At 37.4% G+C, this 15,416-nt stretch overlaps 1 protein-coding gene across 3 annotated transcripts; it reads right to left on the bottom strand.

Moving 5' to 3' along the window:
- Positions 1–714: 714 nt before the first annotated feature.
- LOC8285423 (beta-glucosidase BoGH3B) lies at positions 715–7,292 on the bottom strand. Of its 3 annotated transcripts, none has more exons than XM_015716412.3 (11): positions 6,882–7,292; positions 6,306–6,530; positions 5,408–5,612; positions 4,697–4,787; positions 4,411–4,556; positions 3,791–4,034; positions 3,093–3,206; positions 2,772–2,954; positions 2,280–2,484; positions 1,143–1,635; positions 715–959 (listed from the first exon to the last, which is right to left on the bottom strand). In XM_015716412.3, exons 2-11 carry the CDS (start codon positions 6,517–6,519, stop codon positions 863–865), a joined length of 1,992 nt encoding a protein of 663 aa, XP_015571898.1. In that variant the 5' UTR covers positions 6,520–6,530; positions 6,882–7,292; the 3' UTR covers positions 715–862. The 3 variants fall into 3 exon arrangements, with proteins under 3 accessions (XP_015571898.1, XP_015571900.1, XP_015571899.1); XM_015716414.2 differs by having other exon boundaries at positions 3,093–3,197; positions 6,882–7,071; XM_015716413.3 differs by lacking the exon at positions 6,882–7,292 and adding an exon at positions 6,797–6,865.
- Positions 7,293–15,416: the final 8,124 nt, after the last annotated feature.

Below are 15,416 nucleotides of genomic sequence, written 5' to 3' on the forward strand. Positions count from 1 at the left end.
TTAATAGATGTATATTGTTTTGTATATAATAACAAACTCATAAATACTACATCCACCAATAGTATTACCAAAAGCAAAAAAATATCATTTAAAGAAATTCATCGTCTATCTCAAGTGCATATTCAACGCGCACACATATAACAAAAACTCACAAATTTCTTCCAAGATATTACATGTAATAAGAATTGATTCAGATAAGTTAACTTAAAACCTATAAATAATAGTCACATCACCCACCATTTTCTTGGGGGAATAATAAAGGAAGGCGGTTAGTAAACTATAAAAGACAAAAAAAAAAAAAAAAAAAAAGAAAGACTAAAGGAGATTGACTTGATTCTCTGTGGGAAATGCTTCCATGCATGATCATGACTAAACTCATTACTCTTCCATCGTATCCATATATATCATTGTATAAGATGACAATCTCACGGCTCATTTAACATTTATTTTCAAAGCATAGTGACGTCAAGAATTTCAATTTATTTCGTTTGATGTTAGTATAAAAAAATATTTAGCATATGAAATTAATAATGTAAAGGACAAGGAAATTTAATCCTTTGCGAGATATCGACGAAGATAAAAATAAGAAAGAGGATTTTCTTTGAGAGAGAAATATTTCTTTAAAAGAGAGTGGTTTCAATGGATATACCGTATAAAACAAAAGAAAGAAGTCAAAAAAAGTAAAAAGAGAATAGAGACAAGGTACAAATGTAATAAAAAAATCTAAAGTATAAATTTGGATTTGATCTTTCAAAGATTGCCAAGATTCCATTAATCATAAGGACAATGAGTAAACAAACATCTTCTAGATTCTACATCTATTGAATCATCTAAAGGTTAGGTTGCTCATTCATGAGCAAGTTCAGTTCAAAAATATACCTGTGAAATACAAACTGAAAATTACAAAAACCACTACAGAAAGCATATGTGGCCTCTCAATAACGCCAGTTGATGTTGACCTGCAAACAAACAAAACCAACAGCTTATTAGGTATTCATGCATAAAACCCAACATCTTTAACTAAACAAAAACTGTGAAAGGCATGAAAAAATGAATACTCACAACCTGCTTATAAAAATATTCCAGAAATAGATAAAATGCAGCTCAAATAAAACTAGGAGATATTAATCAAAACAATTTACCTGGCCACAACACCCGGAGCTGACTTGGTCCTAATTCCAAAATCAAACGGGAAGAGCGGATCATAGTGTGAATCCCCAATGTTCATTGGTAGTTGTTCTACATTTTTAAACCAAGTTCGTGGTAGTTTTCCAGTAAATCCATAATCTCCAAAGAGGACATCGGTCACACCTTGGCCTTCAGTGCCAGGTAACCATGCTGCCACTAAGGCATCCATTGAAAAAACATATGGTTCAATCACAAGAGGCCTGCCTGAGACAATGATAACCACACACTTGACAGTCTCACAGACATTGCTGATGACAGTGGGACCAGGATCCATCATTGTGAGGTCCAAGCTGTCTCCGGCCGTCTCAGCATAAGGGGGCTCACCAACAACAACAATGGCATAATCAAACTTATTGGACTTGACAAAGCTGCTATCAGGATTCTCTTGGAAGACAACTTCTGTATCTGGATCAATTGCAGATTTTATGGCAGCAAGGATAGTGGTTCCTGCAATGGAACCAAACAGGGTCAATTTTATTGCTTCCTGCTAAAAGATATAAGCAGGACATGTTGTATTCAATAATTACTTAGGATTGGAATACATATTAATAAAGCAATACTCAATGCCACAGTTTCAAGTATTGAGGACAGAACAGATATGCTTCTAGGAAGCTGGCTACCTAATTTCAGCTCTACAGTGTTACAAGGTATATCCAATGACTTCACAAATGGAAGTCGAACCACCCAAATTACTGAAATATTTTTCAAAATAAAAAAAAGCATCCTTATACCCCTTCTTTTCACACCATATTACAAAACTAACATTTAGTACATAATCTAATAAGTGACAAATCTTTCAGGCATACGATGTAGCTATCTAACTGCCAAAATTGTTTCAGATGCTTATGTAGAACATTGCTCAAATTGTAATTCTATTAGGGAATTTGCAGTCTTCCTCCCAACTTTCTTGGCACCATATTCAAGCCTAATGATTCCAAAGAATATTCTAAAATAGTGCAAGTAATGATAATTTTTTTTCCTTTTTAAATTGTCTATGCAAGTGATTATAAGGACAAAAATTTTCATGAATGTGTTATTTAAAGCGTCCCACTTGTACTATGTGGCACCATAACATGTTAAGCAAAACATACCCCTTGTATAGTTGTTGCCATTAAATCCTTGCCATTCAATTGTCCATCCACCACATTGGTAGCCCAGATTATCAGCATGAGTGCCCGCAACTAGAACCTTTGAAGCTTTCTTAGGGAGAGGTAGTAAAGGATCAGTTCCATTCTTCCCATTCTTTAGCAGCACAAGTGATTTCCTAACAGCTTCCCTTGCCAAGTCTCTATGTTCCTAGATTAACAGCACATTCATCACTAAGGGCATTAAACCTACTAGAAATAACATCTAAAATAATAAGTGCGTTAAAAAAAAAAATCAGAAAGTGACTAACGGCAAGGGAAGTGATTCAAGCACGTTGCACGTACAAGTTATATGGAGTAACATCTAAATGGAAATGGAAGATGCAGATATTGTTTGCATTCTAGCATTATCCAACAGCATACAAAACCAAACTGTAGAGTGAAAAGCCAATTCATAAACTTTTCAATATGTACTCAATAACAGATTGATTTACTGACCTGGCTTCCAAGTTCATTGACAAGGCTGAGATCAGCCAATGGGTTCTCAAAGAGGCCCATGCTGAACTTGACAAGCAAAATTCTTCCCACAGCATCATCGATGCGATCCATAGGGATGACTTTGTTCTTGACCAGGTAAATAAGATCATCACTGAACTCAGTATAGTTGAAAGGGACCATGACCTGAAAAGAAAAGAACCTTTCCAGTTTCAAATTCATGTTTGGTTTCATTATCAGTTTTACGGTGACTAATTTAGGGCTAAAAGTAGTTTCATTCGAATTCAGTCTCAAATGTCAATATTCATAAATCCAGCTGCTAACCATGTCAATGCCAGCTTGAATTGCAGCTTGGACAGAATATGAGTAGTTTGCATGTGGAGGCGAGGTAATCCTGTCAATTCCCTGCCAATCTGAGATAACAAATCCCTGCAGTTCCTTTCAAGAAACCAAATGGAGTTATCATGGGAATGCCATAATTTATGCTGCATATATATAGCGAAGCTAATGGAATTATACATATTCAACGTGACATACACAGAAAGAGAAGACCAAGTACCACTTCTATTGTGTGGAACAAACCCATCAAGAATATATAATTTTTCAAACAAGTAACAACTAGGTCAAAATAATAAACCAGAATACATAGATACCCATGATGACTATGGTGGAATGCAAATATGATTAAAAACATGAATGCATCTATCCAGGAGAAATTTGGTAATCCACAACCAGCAAAAAATAAACGACAGCCAAAGCACGCTCGTTTTCACATTAAAGGCATTGAAAGGATTGCAGGAGGATACATCTAAAAGCACAGCCAAGGAAAGTCTTTGGAGGTATATTGCTGTTGGGTTAGCTATGCATCAAGTATATTCATGAATATAATAGCAGCACAGGAACCACAGAGCTTTTACTAGGTATGTTCATTCTCTAATTGTTTTCAGCAGGACACATACCTTTCACATGTCTTATATAAACCTATCTACATCTTAGAAATTCACAATAAATGTGACATTAACCTTGAACTTGAGGGTATCCTTGAGGAATCCAGTAATTAGCTCACGGTTTCCATGCATCTTTTCTCCATTCCAACTGGAGTAGGAAACCATGATTGTTGAGACACCCTTGATAATTGAATCAGAATAGGCAGGCATGTGCATGCTCAACAATCCATGCATGTCAATCACTGTGTTGTTTTCATTGATACCCTTGGTTGTGCCACCATCACCTACAAAATGCTTTGCACAAGCTGCAACCTTTTTCCTACAAGAAAGAACATTATGAATTATAATATAGATATATAACAAGAAATAAGTGTAATAAGAATTTGAGAAAGTCGAGAATATAGTGCAGATAATAATTAGCAGAGATAGAAAGTACAGACAGTTAGGAAACAGAATGGCAGTTATCAAGTGCTTTAGTTTTAACATATAATGTCTCGTACAATGACACCATTTAACTACTGCACTTCTCAAGCATCAAAAAGAAAAAGAAAGAAGGCAATTCAGTAATTTAAAACTAAGATTCAGGGCATGCACTGTGCTCCATTTTGTGCTAGATGTAGAAAACTTTGACCATACAAGTGATCTTGCAAAACTGCAAAGCCTATTCAATGAAGGAAATTCTGAAGCATTCTTACTTTCCCCCAACATATGGAACTCCTTTTCGAGATTTAGCAGGAATATCCCCTTGTAAACCCAGTACAATCTCGGTCATCTCTTCCACAACATTGTGATCCTCACTATAGCTTTCATAACAGCGACCCCACCTTGGATCTCGACAAACCTTTAAAGCAAACATCAGGAATATCAAAGGAGTAAAGTGAAAATGAGAATAATGCATAGAAGCACTCAGCCACAACTTCAACTACCTAATCACTGATAAATTCCTTCAGTTGTGAAATTTATTTTACCAATGTAACATACCGCTATGCATGGAGCAAAGACATAAGGAATCCCTGTAGCTCTAACTTCAAGAGCAGTTGCACTGCCAATCCTCTTCACCAGGTTAGGATCCCTGCTTATAAGCAGATTTACAAAATAAACAAAAGTAGATGTGTCTTAGTGGCATTGCGTAAAATTAAAAATAACCAGATGGGACGTTCCTCAAGAATAAATAACATGAACTGATCCAAAGATCTCAATGACAAAATTGCTCTATAGCTGTCAAGCAATTCATAACTAAAAAGGGCATTAACCAAACTAATTAAAAGGGCATCCACTAACCAAATGTGAGATTTTCTTACATTACTTTCTTTTTCCTTTTCTTCTTTCCCTTTTCTTTTAAGCACTGTATATTTTATAATGCACCTTAAAATTCAACATGATTTTATTATGTTAACAGTCTAATTTAGTACTCAAACAAAGAGAGGGAAATCGGCCACATTAAAATTACTTTCTAGGGAGGTTCGTTTAATATCCAAAAACTGTGTAGAAAGAACACAACCTTTTTAGAAACAAAGACTACGAGACTTTTTGTTTTCATGACCTAAAAAAATGTGAAAGACATTGACCTAACAGATGCAGCATGCAACTTGAAATGAAAGTCACAAAGAAGTTATTGATTAACAAGTCTTGAAAGAGACTGATAAACATTCAAGAACAACCATTAGATAAGGAACTTCAAACTATACTTGCCTAGTAGCTCCAAGCCCAATATTGTGAGGAAATATTGTAGCATTATAGACATTGTTATGTCCATGAACAGCATCAATGCCATAAATCATTGGAATCCCCAGACGACTAGACAAAGATCCATTTTGAAACCCATTTATCATATTAACCCAATCCTCAGCACTAGCCTCATGAAGTGGCGCACTCCCACCGCCACTCAGTACACTACCTGCAGCAAGAAGAAACATTTAGTCCTTTCTGTCTTTTATTGACATTCATCACTTTCATCAGTTATTCTTGTCATACATTCAACTGAAGAGTTATTGAGTGCCAAATTCAGTTTCTTCTTCAGTAGTTTGATGTGACAGACAATCAAATGCAGCAACAAACATAAGAAAAGGGTAATAAAAGGACAGAGAGAACCAAATATGCTGAAATGAAAACTTTAGAAGAACCTTAAAGCCTTTAAAATATATGCAAGCACCTCAACTAATAGACATTATAAAATATAATTAGAATTCCAAGCCCAAGAAGTAATTCAAACTCCATTGAATATGCAAAGCATAAAAGAAAAGCCAAAGTTTGTAACGCATGGTGCTTTTATCTTGGGGTTAACAGAGGAATTGACCCAACATTTATGAAGAAAAATAATATTGTATACATACTATGAATCAACTAGAGTATGTCCATATAAACTGATATCAGAACCCGAATATCAAGTTTTAAAAACCCCAAGAATGCAAAAGGAAAGGAATATTAACTGCTATTAATTTTTATTTGACAAGAGGAATACGTGCAGTGCTATTCATTGGGGACAATATATAGTAATAAAGGGGCAGCAACAGCAACATTGTAAAAAAATTGATAAACTTACTATTATTGAAATAAAAACGTCAAAAAGAAGAAGAAGAAGGGAATATACCGATGGAGTAGGTCTTCAAAATGTCAGGACTAGCAATCAATCTGTCAATTTGTACCATTTGAGCAATTTTTTCTTCTAAAGTCATTCTTTTCATCAAGTCTTTAACTCGAGCACCCACTGGCTGTTTCGGGTCTTTGTATTTAACATACTCTGCTTCTACCATTGCTATCCACACCCATAACCACAAAATGCCCATTGCTAAAACCCTAGACATCTTCACTTTTCCTACACAGTCACGTCAAAGATTCAAGAAATAAGAGATACAATGAGAACCCAAATGCAAGAAAAAGAAAAGACAAATTAAATCAAAACTTCGTTTGACTGCTAAGAAAATCACGCATCTCTGAGTAGCACTTAATGAGCCACACTCGAGAATGAAATGTAACTACTGTGCATTATTGAAAATCAAAGAAAGAATGGAATCAAATAGCATACAAGAAGGTTAAACAATCAAGAAACTTTTTTTTTTTTTCCTCTTTCTTATTCCTTACACTTTCTAAGCAACCAAACATTTCAACCATCTTTAGGAACCCAACAAACATATTCAAACGTAAACGAGAGAGAGAGAGAGCTTACTTGAGCAGTAGAACTCAGGTTTACTATGAAATGTGGAGTGGTGCAAGAAAAAGAAAATGGAAAATTGAAGTGACAAGTATTGGAGTAGCTTGGTTTGCTTTTACTTTCTTGGTGGAATCTGAGTGGAAAGTAGAAAGTGTTATTGTCGTTGGTGCACAGAGTGAAAGAGAACGTGAAAGAGAAAATATTTATCGATTCCTGATTGGTGCACAGAGTGAAAGAGAACGGGATAGGCCACGTGTACATCGTGTTTCGAGTATGGTTGAGGGCCACGTCCTAATTATTCTTTTTTTTGTTAGTTTGTTCATCTAATACGTGGATTTTATGGTATGTTTTACAAATATTTGTTTTACTTCCTTTTTTTTTTTTTAAATAAGTAATTATATTGAAAGATCAAAATCAAAACAGATGTGTTTCCTCAAGAAATGGAGGAACAATAAAGGAAATAAATGGAAAAGGAAGATTATGTGCCACCCTAGCTAAGAAATGAGTAGATCACTACTGGTCCGGAGTCCGCTTAGTTGAGGGCAATAAGGAATTACAAATAGCCTTAAGACCAATAGAAGAAGAAGTCGCCACCTGATAAGATCAGGATTATTTTAAGAGTAAGGATGACGACTTTGTATTCCTCGCGGAGAGCTTGAGTTTTCCACTCCCTCAAGTCATAGATTTTAGGTTTAAAAAGTTAGATACAAATAGAAAATATTTATGAAAGCACCCCTATCCGCCTAGACAGTGAAGCCTAGCCTCCACTAGAACAGACGAGCCATTTCATATCCTAACAACATTGTCTTAGCCTATTCTTTATCTTATATTCTTTATAGTCACCAATTCTTTTTTTTTTATTATTTTTTTTAGCATGTAAGGTGAGTAATCAAGAGACTAACTTAAGGATAGGTACTTGGTACCCTAACTAGTCCTAGATGGAAGGCACATTAGTGCCTTTGCTAGTCCTAATCGAGAGGCTCTTTGGTGCCTTAGGTTTTATCTTAGCATGCCATGAGTGTTCACATCATTTGTAATTTTTATTAATCCTAATTTAAATGTCGGATTCATTTCAGCCTTATCATTTGAGGTGAGTATATGCGAGACACGGGAACTCACTTTGGTAAGTATTCAATTTTATTATCTTGGCATGTGAGGCGATCAAGACAAGTGCTAAATCCAATTTTATCCATTATTTATATGTGAGGTGAGATCCTAAGCCATAATTAAACAGACATAGAATAAGGGTGGAGAATAGAACTAGAAAGGGATTAAGGGAAGTGGGGATTAATCAGAAGGAACTATGCATGCAGATGGCCCTAATAGCCTTAATAAGATTTATCACATGGTAATAAAACAAAGAATAAAATTGATCCTCCTAGGGGGCAGCTCTTTGGGAATTATCTACTCTGCATCTCATGTTAGTAGCTTAATATGAAATAAATAACAATAATAAAAACATGATGAATTACACATGCAATAGGAAAACATAATTAAAATGAGGAAAGAATCAGAATTAGGAATTAAACAATGCTTAAGAAGAAAGAAATAAAATGATTTTTTGTTTTTCCATCATCACAAAGGCTGACCTCGCATGAGTATAGGGTGAACCTGTGCGAGGTTAGTCCTCTCAGGGCACGAGGGCTCGCGGCGTCATTTAGACGCTAACCCCTGGCTTATGAAGGAGAGAGACTGAGCTTGCACAAGAATAGGGTAAGCTTGCGTGAGTTCAACTCCAATCTTGAGCTACATACGCTGCACTGTGTCATTCCGCTCGAAAAGCCATTGTTTTGGTTCATGTGGCACTTGGACCCTCGCGAGCAGAAGGTGACCTCGTGCAAGCTTAGGTTTCTAGGGCCTAAAATGCACCAAACGCGGGGGTTAGAGCAAAATGACATAGAGTAGAGACCTTGGGCTCCCTGACCTCACGCGCACAGAGGCTAACCTCACGTGAGCTTCATGGCTTAGGTACTTGTGGTTTCAAACGACATCGTTTTAATTTAAAATGCAGGGCATTGTATTTAAGACGACAAAAGTCTGCGGGGAATAGGCTGACCTCGTGTGAGTATGAGGTCAACTCACGTGAGTTCAACCAACCCAGGAAGTATTTAAAACATTAAAATATAAATAATGTAGAAAACGAATATTGTAGTAAATAAAACAAAAATAAGAAAATGATGAAAAATAGACAGAAATAAAATTATGGAAAATGCAATAAAAATAAAAGAAATGCAAGAAAAATAAAATTAGGAATAGTTTTTGGCCTCAAGTGGCTACTTTGGCGATTCACAATTAAGAACATATGGAAATTGTTTTGCAAAAAAGGATGAAAAGGAAGTGTGATTTTGCAAAGAACCAAATTGATTGCCCCCAAAAGCTCTCTTTTGTCTTTTTCAGAAAAGTCTCTCTTTTTCTTCACTTTCCACAATAATTAATTTTCTCACCCACTAACCAACTTGCTAACCTTTGACTCAATGGTGGAGTGTACAATCGCTTAGAGTAAGCTCCAAGCAAGGCTAGACTCAAGGGTAGCTAGTGATCGATAATGCCATAAAGAATCCAATAGGACACTGTATGGTCTGGGAGGAATGAGATGCTTCTAAGGCAGTGTGGCCACCACCGTATAAGGTGCTTTGATGGGTGGCTACTCGTGTTAGCTACAATCTAAGGCAGTGTACCTATCGATGCAGTCTAGCACTAATGGCGAGTATCAAGGTCGTATTCCTCGGGAAAGTGAAAGCCCAGAGTTACTCCTTTGTTCTTTGTTATATTAACCTAAAATTAGCGATAAATAATTTCTAAACTAACTAATAACTACAAGCTAAGTCCTAAGGGAGATGCAAGAGTGATTGATAAACGAAATAACTAAGGCAAGAAGACAAACCCAAAGGGAATCTAAACTAGTTGGTAATCAAACAAAAGATAAAGGATCGGTGAGTCTAATTATGCTACCCGTGGACGAATTCTTAACCGAATTCGGTTTCTCTCTCAAGATAACCGAATTCCTAAACCTAATAACCTAAAGTTGGAATCTCTTCCTAACGATTGATTCTTAAATTAGCATTAAGCTTTAATCCGCCTCTATTAAGCTTTGTTAATTCTTAATCCGGCTAGTTAATTATCCTTATCTCTAAGCGATTATTAACCAGTTCTTGCTATTCAAAATTCCAATTGCCAAACGGATTTCTCAATCTCTAAAGCAATCTAAACATCACAATTCACAACGTCTCATGAATAATGCATTATTTCATTAATACTGAAAACAAGAAGAATACAAAACCAACTCAAACAATCCAACAATATAATATCAAGCCAACATAGTAAAGAAATCCCAATGGATTTAATCAATCTAGCTAATCATGTTCATTCTCAAAATAAACAAGAATTCAATTACAACAATAAGTAAAAAGGTAGAGAAAACCCGATTACTCCCTTAGATGAGAGTAAACATTGGAATCCTTTTGCTCCAATTGAATCGATTCTTGTTCCTCTTGCTCGATTTGAAAATCAATCAACGAACCTCGCCCAATCTTCGATCCTTCAAGGAAATCCGATTGAAACCTTGATCCAAGTCTCCTTTTCTCTTAGTTTCAACTCAAAAAACCCTTAGAGAAAGAAAAATTAGGGTTTGGGACGTTCTAACCCTAGCCTCCTCTCTTTCTCTTCTTTTCGTTCTTTTAATTAATACCCCTGCTTCCAACACGGCCGTGTTCCTGGCCGTGTTCTCAACACGGGATGGTGTTCGGCCGTGTTCCTCTCCTGTGGCCGTGCTCCCTAAAATCTACTTCTTCTTTGATGTCCAACACGGCCGTGTTTGTCCCCGTGTTGGTAACACGGCCCATGTTTGTGAACGTGTTGATAACACGGCCAGTGTTGAGATCAATACGGCCATGTTCAGCTTCCTCATGCTCGTACTTAGCTCGTTTCGGCAGCTTTGACGTCCAATTATGCTCCAATTCTTTCCTTTTTCATCCTTTGACCTCTTTTGGACCTAATGCACACAAACATATGTATAAGGTGAGTGTTGAGACCAATTCATATCCAAATGTCCATAAAATCAATCTTAAAAACCCCATTTAGATGTGTGTATTTTACGCACATCAAATAACCCCACACTTAGCTCATTGTTTGTCCTCAAGTAATCAAAAGTAAAATAAGGAAAATAAACCACTAAGGAACAATACTTAAACTGACAGACAAACTAGAGAGCTCCTGCACATATCCTTAACAAGCGTAAGTCAAACAAAAAGAAAAGAAGCAATCAATTCAAGTATCACAACCAAGATGCCAATAATTCATAAAATACTGTCTCAAGGAAATTATTCAGAACCATCTCCTCACCAGATTCACTCTAAATCACTCAAAGTGTTTAAAGGGTAGTGTTTAATCGCTCAATGCATCAACTACTGCCTTACTTACTATATGCTTGCTCTTAAATCCTACTCCTACCACTTATGGAGAGTCAACAACCATGTCAAGAGGTCTTTATAAGGGTTGTAATGGGGATTAGGTAAGGGTAGGTAAATTTGGTCAAAGTTGAACCTATGGTGTTCTGCAATGAAATACATGACATGCACACAAGTCACAATGATCACAAGGGGTAAACAATGGATAGTAGTCCAAGGTGGAAAATAGGAATCAAGTCAAAATGTTTAGCTCACTTACTTTCTTTCTTTTCATCACCTTTCCCTCTTAATCTTTTTTTTTTTAATCATAAGGGAAAACATTCACATAATAGAGTGAATTTCTTTTTGGATTGAAGTAAGCTGCTACAAGATTCCAAAGCTATTCCCAAGACAAAAGTTCCCAATAAAAACAACTCATGTGCAAAATCATAACCCAAAGCAGAATTAAACTAAGTGGTAATATATTATGATAAAAAAAATGGTGAAAGAAAAGATTATCTACAGAATCAATAAACGAATGAAGGCTATTTGGCTAGAATGAAAAACCTAAGTGCCTCTATCATACCAAAGTGTTAAACTCTCCTTGTGGCCCTCATAAACGAATGAAGGCTATTTGGCTAGAATGAAAAACCTAAGTGCCTCTATCATACCAAAGTGTTAAACTCTCCTTGTGGCCCTCATAAGCATTACCGAGCAAGTTCTAAAAGTAAAAACAGTAATTGGCACTCTCAACAAGAAATAAATAAAAGCATATAACGTGTATGCTTACAATTTAAGCTCAATTTCTCACAAGTGTGCTTTTTGAGTAGGTTCCAAATAAAAATCATCAAAACAGAATTAAATAGACCAAAGCAACTTAGTGCAAAACTCAAACTAATTATCTTACATTCTTCCGCAAGACTCAACACTATCGGTTTTACCCGATCACATGGACATAAACAGGATTTCAAAAGCAAGTCAATAGTAAGAGCATCGAAACAAAGTGAAAAATTTTCAAAATTTTACAAAAAAAATTGCACAAAGAATAAACAAATAACTGAGATGGAATAAATGAAATGCGATATATACACTAGAAAAGGATCTAAATTTCATATACAAAATAATAGAACATGAAAGTAAGTATATATTGATATCACCACCCCACACTTGAAGGACACATCCTCGGTGTACAAAATATATGAAATGAAAAGGAAAAATAAACTAATACCGCCCCCGATTATGGCTCCGGGAGTGAAAAGAGGTGCATCACAGTGTACTGTGGCCACGGTCTGTGGTGGAGGAGTGGCTCTCCGAGGATCTAAGTAGTGTCACATGCAGAGCCGGTGGATCGGCCAGGAGCAGCATCAATAAGAGGCTCGTCAGCCGTGTTGAAGGGTGCTTAGTTGGAGAGGGAGGGCTAGACTGGATCATCCGCTAGAGGGATGTCAAAATGGCTCGCCTGAACCCGGCCCAGGATGTGCAAAAGTCCGTAGCAAAAATATCATCGAACATGTCATTGGCCATAGAGGCCTCTAACCTACCTCCCTGCTTTCAATCAGGGCTTGAAGCATAGCCCTCTGCCTCTCAAATCGAGCCATCATCCGGCTTTGAAACTCACCGACACCGTAAAAGGTCCTGTTGAAAAGCCTCTTGTCGAATGAAATGTCACTGCCGCTCCTCTACCAACCTCTGCACTCTAAGCTGCAGCTCTCTAAACTCAATTGGGGAGACTCCTAAAACAGTTGAAGAAGACCCAGAAGGAGCTGAAGTAGACGGTCTGGAGGAAGACTCTGGAATATCAGAAGAAGGTTGGACATCCTGTGTACCATGGGCTCGTGGGGCGGTCGCTCTCTCCGAGTCGCCAAGAGAGCATTCCTCAGTCTATACTCTGGTCCTAGCGGACCCTGCCTACGAGTCACCATCCCCATACTAACCATCTGGTGAAGTCCCAACGTCTCCATCACCCCCAGCTCTATCAAATGTGGTATCGCTTCCTCCAAAACTCCTAAGCTCCTAGCCAGTCGAGTAATGTAAGTCCCAAAATAGAAAAATACCTTCTTTGAGTTGTTGCAGAAGGCACTGATCTGTCTGGCTAATAAGTACCCCATGTCGATAGACTGGTGCTGGTGCATGCTGTAAAGTATAAACAGGTCTGGCTGGGTAACTACACCACCACTATCTCCCCTGCCAGTGATGGCCCTAGCCAGCAATGCATGCAAGTACCGTAGTCCCTCAGGCAAGTTAGACGCCTTGGGCCGGCATCAGAACCCTCAGTGTCATCGAAATCTCGTACCACATCTGCGGATATGACACACCAGCGGTGTATACGACTATAAACCTCTCCAAATTGCATCCTCCTCAGTCCACAAGCCTAAGTGTACCCCAAACTGTTGTACACTCATCGTGAAAGTCTGCCTTGCTAGTCTGAAACTGATCGCATCCGGTTGTTAGAAGTCCCGTAAGTGGCTTTGCAGAAAGAAAGTGCTGGCAAACTCCACAGTCAACTCCCTCTATGTTGGTTCAACAATGTCAAAGAAATGTTGAAATGGGGTGTCTCAAGATATCGGTGCCGAGCCTATCCTACGCCCCCTTTCCCAAATCTTTGTGCCTCATCGATTGATATCTCTGCTCAAAGGTGGGTTGCCCTTGGAAAAGTAGGAATCGATGGCGTTGCGGTGGTCTAATTTGGCCTGAACTAGTCGGTGCAGCGCCTGACGATCGAGAGGAAGAGGAACCATCGGTCCGCCTCCTCTTATAAACTCCTGATCCTCGTCTGGTGGACATGGTACCTGAAAAGGAAACTTTTAGTACTAAGGATCAACAAAATTCTGGCAGCCTAACGGCATAAAATGAACAAACCAAACAATTTAACTCGATAAAATTAAACTGCTCAATGTCCTGCAAAGAAAATTTAATCCACAACACTACCAACTAATGCTAACTAATTAAATTTGCAATTCATTCATATGGAGTTTACTTCGCCATAATCCATCACAAGGCAAACCAACATGCTAATATAAAATAGATACAAACAGAGTCGACTATCTATGACAGAGCCTATTGTTTAGCGACCGACAATAATGATAAAGAGAAAAATAAGGAATTAATCACAATCATAAATAATAGTAGAAAAGAAAAACGGAAAATATGAGCAAGTTAAGTATATAAACTATATTAAAGAAAATAAAAGAAAATTAAGCACAAACACGAATATAAATGCATGCACCAAATAATAAAATAAGGGAATAAACAAAAAATAAATAAATAAAAAAGAATAAAAAAAATAAAAAAAATGAAACACAAAGAAAATATAAATTCAAACTAATATCAAAATAAAATAATGAAAAATGAAGTTGGAGGGTACTTACTTGACAAACGCAATATCCAAAGCCTTCGAAATGAGAAATAAGATGTGAGAGAGTAAGAGATAGGGGAGAGCAAAATTTTTTTTTGAATGAAGTGGTATATATAGGCAAGTGTGCGGAACACGCCCGTGTTCGACAACATGGGCCGTGTTCATGAACACGGTATGGATATCGGGCCGTGTTAAGCGAATAAAAACGTGCTGACTTACCACTTCTCAGAACACGCCCGTGTTACGGACACAGTCTTTGACATGGTAACGTGTTGTGGACACGGCAAGGCATAAATGCCCGTGTTAGATTCTGTGAACGTGTTCATCTTAGTTTGATTTTCTTCAATCAGAACACGGGCCGTGTTATTGAACACGGTCTTGAACACGCCCGTGTGATCTCCAGATAATGCAAAAGTTGCGATTCTCAGCACTTTCTCACTCTTTCTCACCTGCAAAACCAATAAATCCTCAACTCATACACTCAACATAAATAAAACTTAACAAAAACCAACTATAAAACCTAATCAACTAAGTTCACAATGCAAGGGTAAAGTATTCAAATTGAAAAATAGAATTTAGGGTGCCTCCCAAAAGCGCTTCTTTTTGATGTGATGAGTCTTCTTAGCTGGACTCATGGTGAAAAGCAAACGGTGGGGATTGGCGACCATCCATCCTTCTTCCAAGCAAATGGCTTCAAATATCCGCTTAGAGGGATAATCGTCAACTTCCTCTTCCCGACAGTCAAGCAAGCTGCCAGTATGATGGGCAAAACTCGCTCCTCATATATTTGCACGTAGTCATGATGCTCTA

Source organism: Ricinus communis, chromosome 6 (genome assembly GCF_019578655.1).
Source record: "Ricinus communis isolate WT05 ecotype wild-type chromosome 6, ASM1957865v1, whole genome shotgun sequence".
Taxonomy (NCBI): domain Eukaryota; kingdom Viridiplantae; phylum Streptophyta; class Magnoliopsida; order Malpighiales; family Euphorbiaceae; genus Ricinus; species Ricinus communis.

What these genes read in the sequence shown, in the direction of transcription:
- LOC8285423 (XM_015716412.3), bottom strand. Translation starts at nt 6,519, where the DNA reads ATGTCTAGGGTTTTAGCAATGGGCATTTTGTGGTTATGGGTGTGGATA. An exon ending in AGGATACCCTCAAGTTCAAG is followed by an intron (nt 3,207 to 3,790) that starts GTTAATGTCACA and finishes GTTTCTTGAAAG; the next exon opens with GAACTGCAGGGATTTGTTAT. An exon ending in GCTCCGGGTGTTGTGGCCAG is followed by an intron (nt 960 to 1,142) that starts GTAAATTGTTTT and finishes GTTTGTTTGCAG; the next exon opens with GTCAACATCAACTGGCGTTA.